Source organism: Myxocyprinus asiaticus, chromosome 45 (assembly GCF_019703515.2).
Source record: "Myxocyprinus asiaticus isolate MX2 ecotype Aquarium Trade chromosome 45, UBuf_Myxa_2, whole genome shotgun sequence".
Taxonomy (NCBI): Eukaryota; Metazoa; Chordata; class Actinopteri; order Cypriniformes; family Catostomidae; genus Myxocyprinus; species Myxocyprinus asiaticus.
This window is the reverse complement of record NC_059388.1, coordinates 8,259,030-8,265,699: the sequence shown is the minus strand read 5'-3', so window position 1 is coordinate 8,265,699 and position 6,670 is coordinate 8,259,030. Positions and strand designations below refer to the sequence as shown.

The window sequence follows — 6,670 nt, the reverse complement described above, 5'->3', positions numbered from 1 at the left end:
ACACACACACACACACCTTATGTGTTATAGGATTATTTTTTATTTCCATATCTAATCATATCACTGTTTAGTTTGTAGTTGTAAGTCGGAAGTTTATTGACTGCATTGTATTAATTATTAAATGATATTACTGCATAAATAAACTTTTGTTTATATTACAAAGAGAAGTGTTTTGGTTTGTTTTGCATACGCCTGTGTCATGCTGATGGGATGTCAGTGCTCGGATTCAAACCTTCATTCATTGTTTTTTTTCCTGAAAATCGATATTCTTCGGATGTCGATTTTCCTAAGAAAACAATCTAATATTGAGACTGTTTTAATATTCGGTTATTAGTCCCTGATTCCAGGGTGGTGCCCCGTCAATGTTAATCCTTAAATAATATTCTATTGATTTTTGATAATTGATAATTATCTTTGATTGAATTTGAATGATCAATAAGCTAGTGTTAATTTTAATTAATGTTTCATCGACGTTAACAATGAATGATTATCTTTGATAACTGTTGATTTAAAGGATTAAAAAAGCTAACATTGATTCTCATCAATGTTCTATTGATTTTAATAATTAATAATTATTTTTGATAATTATTAATTATTGCTAATAACCAAACTTGCTCCTAAACGTAGCACACTACATTTACTGGAGTCCCATATGAGGTTTTAATGAGTTAGATCCAATTAATTAATTTAAATATTGATTAATAACTACAGAAATAATTATTAATTATTTCTGATAGTAACACTGATCTAAACAACCAGTAAAGCCCTACAATGACAAAATAAGGCAAGTTGCAAAATATCAGTATCGTAATCGGCCTATAGTTTTTTGATTAAATTGGTATCGGCCAACAATTTTCATATCGGTGCATCCCTAGTTTTATTATCATGAAATGTAGGAACTTTCACTCAATTCCATAAATTCCGACTTTCCAAGAAAGGAACACAGCATTAGAAGAGAACTTTTTGCCACTGGGTGTTTTGAGATGAATACCAGGTGGGATTCTTCCAAATTAGGTCCTTTTCTTTCCAACAAACAACATTCACAAACATTTAGGGCTGATCGGCCTCATTTGACATGCTCTTACATCAGGCAAAAACACCCTCTGTCCCTGGAGCCGGTACCTGACACACACAGGACCACAGGATCCTCAAATAACCACGTCTGAATCCATAAAACTTATGCTGAGGGACACAATAAACTCACTCATTAATAATGTATGATCCTCTCTCCACACATATCAATCATTATCCAGTCTAATTTCTCTCTTACAAACATCAGCCTGTACACTCACTCAACAAATATGCATTGCTGCAGAACAAGGAGAAATGAAAAGTGAGAGTGTATTTGTGTTTCAATAAGGTATGGCGCTTTGCCGCTGGGGTCCAAAGCTCAACGCAAATAAGACTTAAAGGGAGTCACTGACCTCAAACTCACACAAACACTATATGATTCCTAGGGGTGTAATGTGGCAGGGGTCAGTAGTACATGACATCATCAGCATTCAAACATATTCATGAGAATGTAAAGACATTCACTGGGGGGATCCTGAGTTCAAAACCATTTCATGTTTGTGCTATCTATTCTAATGCCACCCACACACTATACAACTTTCAAAGTCGTCGGATTGCTATTCTTTTCACATTACACAACTGTCTGTCTATAATGGGGTATCTTGAAGTTGCTGTGGTTTGTACATTACACAAGGGATCGGCAACAGGGGGGGTCACACTTTACAAAACATTTCACTAGGAAGAATCCTCGACAACTCTGTCTGGTCTCCAAACTACGTTTCACAACAAAACGCACACGAGAAGTGATACAGGAAATGACGTAAGATCATGTGTGAGATGAGTTATTGCACGAGATTTTTCCTTCTAAAAATGGTGGTCCCAAAGAAGCTTGCGATCCAAGTTGTTTGTGCACTGATTTGCAGCGAAAAACCTAAAAAGAAAAAGAATATGGATGAGAGAATGGTTGGGGAGATGCGGGCAGCAAGGATTGTCTGTTCTGCAGAGAGAGTTGGAGGTAAATAAATAATTTTGCAATGAACGCAAGTAGCTGCCTGCTGGTGTTCTGGCTCGACAAGGACATGTTTGTCCTTTGTTTTTGTTTCAAATAATTGAAAAGCTCATGTGTATGCAAATTTATTCTGATAGAAACTATATTATTGTGCTCACCATACAAATATGCATGATAAGACTGGGTTCAGGGAGCTGCTGCGGGTGACAGCCGAGGAGTTTGATTTCCTGCTGGGGATGGTCAGACCCCTCATAACCAAGCAGCACACAAAAATGAGACGGGCAAAATCTTTGACCATGCGGTTTTTGGCAACAGGTGGGTCTGCCAGAGCGATATCAAAACAATATTCAATTGATTTAGCTATTGTTCATTTTAAGGTTCTATTACTATTAGTATTATTTTGTAATTACTTTATTTCTTATGCAGGTGAAACATTCAGTTCCCTCAGCTTACAGTATAGAGCACTATTTCACAGATATTAAAGGAGACCTGTGCCGCTCTGTACCAGGTCATGAAAAAAGACTTACTGAAGGTAGGCTCTGATTACCACCAGTAGTGGAATGTAACTATGTCCATTTACTCAAGTGCTGTACTTACAGTACAAATTTGAGGTACTTTACTTGAGTATTTCCATGTCATGCAACTTTATACTTCTACACCACTATATCACTGGCAATTATTGTACTTTTAAATCCACTACTTTTGTCTGTCAATTTAAATTACTAGTTACGTTTCAGATTACACATTTTCAAACTCTTCCTGTCCACTGAAAGTCACGTCTCCAAATTTGGTCATTTTGATACACTGAAAGATTATGTGTTCTTTTATGGGTTGAGAACATTCTCCTAATTCATAAGATATATAAACTATATAAAAAAAATTAAAAAAATAAAAATAAAATAAAAAATAAAAAAACCCTCTTGGATTAGCTGGAAAATGCATTGTCACAAAGCTGAAAACGGGGCTGTTTTTCTGAGCTCATGAAAAACTGACTTTTTAGAGATACATGGTTCTCACAGGACAGTGAAGCTACAGACATATGATGATATTGTAGAATATGATGCCTTGCTGTTGATTAAACTACCCAACAGTATATAAAGTAGTTAAAATGATCTCAACCTTAAACATCTACAGCAGTAAAATTCAACATACAACCTAATGCAGCAGTAATATTAATCATAACTAAAAAGTAATTTTAGTTAAGGAAAGGATTTGAATACATCTTCCACAACTGATTACCACCAAACAGTTCTGCAGACACAAAGATATTATGCTCTGTTAAGCAATGTGGCTAAAACCTCATCTCACAATATTTGCATTTTGAAAGGGTACTGCTTTTATAGATATTTTTATGTAATTATATTATAATATAAGAGTCATGAAGCCTTAGGTCATGAATTCATATTCACAGTACTGCAGAAATATTTTATTTTATTATCTTGTGTGACAAATACAGGAATCAGTGTACAAAATGAAGTTTAACTCTTAGCCTTAACTGTTCTTCTGTTCTATTGCTAGACACCATCAACAGAGGAAAAATGGCGGACAAAAGCCCATAACTTTGAATCGAAATGGCAATTTCCACATTGCCTTGGTGCGCTTGATGGAAAACATCCATATACAGCCTCCAGCAAAAAGTGGCAGATTTACCATAATTATAAGGCCAGATTCTCTGTGATAATGATGGCTGCTGTGGATGTAAATTACAAGTTCATCTATGCCAGTGTGGGTACCCAAGATAGGGTCTCTGATGCTGGACTGTTCGCTCACTCGGACCTGTGCAAAGCGATGGATCAGGGCCTGCTGAACTTTCCTCTACGTGAACCATTGCCCAACTGTGACATAACAATGCCATACATGTTTTTGGGTGATGAGGCATATCCTTTAAGGCCTAACTTCATGAAGCCGTATCCATACAGGCAGATGGACCACAGTCAACAGGTACTGAATTACCGTCTCTAAAGGGCATAGAGAGGGGTAGGAAATGCTTATGGTATTCTTGCAAACAGGTTGAGGATTTTCAGGAACACCATATGCTTGGAGCCAGACAAAGTGGTTAAGATAACTATGGCCTCCCCATGCATCCATAACTCCCTCCGCGAGCGCAGGTATGAGGCTTATACACCTCCAGCCTTTGAAGATTGGGAGACTGATGACCACAGCATAGTTGAGGGAACCTGAAGGAATCAAGGGATTGGGACTTTCCAGCCGGTGGAGTATAGAAGGAAACGTAACGCAGCAGTTACGGCAAAAATGCAACGAAACCTTTTGTGTGATTATTTTGTCACACCTGCAGGTTGTGTTCTTTGGCAGGAGGAACACATTTAGTATTGAAGGGATTTCAGAGGAATATTTTTGTAGTGGAGAAAACTGTGTGTGTGATTCTCTGTCACTTTATTACTGCATTGCCTTTTAAGGACCTTTTATTTATTTTTTATTTTTTATTCAAGAAAAGTGCCTTTACTAAAAAATATTATTGTGGTTCTGTTATTGATCTTAGAGCTTTGATACAGAATGTCTTGTATTGTATATACAAGTTGCTTATACTTTGACATCATTTTTTCAATTGCATGTTAAGAAACGTCTTGGTTACTGATGTAACCTCTGTTCCCTGATGGAGGGAATGAGACGTTGTGTCGATGTAGTGACACTAGGGGTTCGATCTTGAGAGCACCAATCACCTTTGCTTAAAATAAAAAAGGCCAATGAAAATTGGCGAGTGGAATTTGCATGCCACTCTCCGCCCCGGACGTTCAGATTTATGCTAAGGAGCTGATAGAGAGTCCCGGCCATGTCAGCAGCTGGTTCAGCGTCCTTGCCCAGACGGAGGCACCCTTGCCCTGCACCATAGTGAAGAGGACGCCACTGAACCAGGGCAGGCATCTGGCGAACTGGATCACGTTGCCGAGGTGAATCGTCCTGATGAGCCACCATGAGGGGCTGGAGAGCTCTAACCAGGCCTCCAGTCTCCGTGACAGTGGCACCAGGGGGTCGACTGGACTTACCGTGCCCGGGCAGGGTGGTTCGCAGCAAGGCAGAGCAGGCGCCCCACCTGGAAGACAGCCCAGGGGGGACTTGCTGCTCTGCAAGCCCACAACAGTGGCCGGTGACTGGGCGGGCGAGCGGCCCCAGAGACCAGCACACTTACCTGTTCGCCGGCTGTCTCTCGATGGAGAACGAGGGAACGGCAGGTGGAGCCAACTTCCCGCAGGAGGATCTTTTTCTCTGAGGCCGGCGTGCGGGCTCCGATGGTACAGGAACCGGGGCCAGCACCGCAGGGGAATGGCTCTGGCGAGAAGCAGACGGGGTGTGGGACCTCGGTGGCCTAAAGGCGGCCGGGTCACGCCACGGCAGGATGTGTTTAATTGCCTCGGTCTGCTTTCTCACCATTGAGAACTGATGGGCGAAATCCTCGACGGTGTTGCCAAAAAGCCCCCCTGGGAGATGGACGCATCAAAAAAGTGGACTTTCTCGGCATCACGAATCTCCGCAAGGTTGAGCCACAGGTGCCGCTCTTGGACCACAAGCGTGGACATCGTCTGCCCCAGAGCATGTGCCGTGACCTTCGTCGCACATAAGGCGAGGTCGGTCGCAGTGTACAGTTCCTGCATCAGCCCTGGGTCAGTCCTACCCTTGTGCAGGTCTTTTAGCACCTTGGCCTGGTGGACCTGCAGGATGGCCATGGCGTGCAGTGTGGAAGTGGCCTGACCCGTGGCCTTCTAAACCTTTGTCATTAAAGAGGAAGAGAACTTAGAGGCCTTGGAAGGGATCCTTGGTCGGTCACGCCAGGTGGCTGCGCCCTGCGGGAATAAATGCACCACTACAGTGTGCTCTACCTGGGGAAGCTCGACATATCCCTTAGCCACTCCACCGTCGAGGGTTTTCAGAGTGGACGAGCCCGCAAAGCATGTACGGGCAGTAAAAGGTGCCTTCCACAACTTTGTTAGCTCCTCGTGCACTTCTGGGAAGACAGGCACCGGGGTAGGGGCATGGCCATGAGTCGCGCTCTGAGCCCAGAAACCAATCATCCAGCCATGAACGCTCAGGGCAGGGTGGAGGGTTCCACTTCAGCCCAATGTTCGCAGCCGCCCGGACAAGCACGGCTGCCATTTCAGCGTCCGCCTCATCCTGTGCTCTACCACCCGTGGGCGGGGGCTCAGAAGATTCATCCACTTCCAATAGTAGAAGCCCACCCTCCGATGCCGCGACCGAAAGCTCATCGACACATTAAACCCGCCCTGAGACAGACTGCCTGCATCGCTCGACAGCTCATCCAGACAGAATGAGCGTGCTGGGGGATGGGTGGTCCGCGGGGGTTGAGCCGGTGGAAACGCTCCCATGTCCACATCCAGATCGCCCGCAGTGCTTGCTGACCCGGCCGGCTGTGCGTCAGCCCAGGACGGACTGGGTTGGGGAGCAGCCGTGGTGGCTTCTTGTTTCACGAATATGGAAGTGAGCCACGACCGCAATGTTCTCATGGGCATGTTCTCGCAATGAGAACATAACCCTTCCACGAAAGCACACCTCGGCGTGCTGGCGCCCCAGACACTCGAGGCAGATTTCATGGTTATCCAGAGGGGAGAGATAACGGCCACATCCAGTAGTGCAAACACGGAAGGACATCTTTAAAAAGATGCCAAGCATTTGCGC

The 6,670-nt window shown here is 43.4% G+C and overlaps 1 protein-coding gene across 2 annotated transcripts; it reads left to right on the top strand.

Moving 5' to 3' along the window:
- Window positions 1–1,858: 1,858 nt before the first annotated feature.
- LOC127435433 (uncharacterized) lies at window positions 1,859–4,669 on the top strand. 2 transcript variants are annotated; one of them, XR_007896196.1, is made up of 4 exons: window positions 1,859–2,026; window positions 2,200–2,335; window positions 2,447–2,552; window positions 3,539–4,669. XR_007896196.1 is itself a non-coding variant. In XM_051688927.1 (3 exons), exons 2-3 carry the CDS (start codon window positions 2,532–2,534, stop codon window positions 3,980–3,982), a joined length of 465 nt encoding a protein of 154 aa, XP_051544887.1. In that variant the 5' UTR covers window positions 2,162–2,335; window positions 2,447–2,531; the 3' UTR covers window positions 3,983–4,669. The 2 variants fall into 2 exon arrangements, 1 of the variants encoding a protein (XP_051544887.1); XM_051688927.1 differs by lacking the exon at window positions 1,859–2,026 and having other exon boundaries at window positions 2,162–2,335.
- The last annotated feature ends 2,001 nt before the right edge of the window (window positions 4,670–6,670 follow it).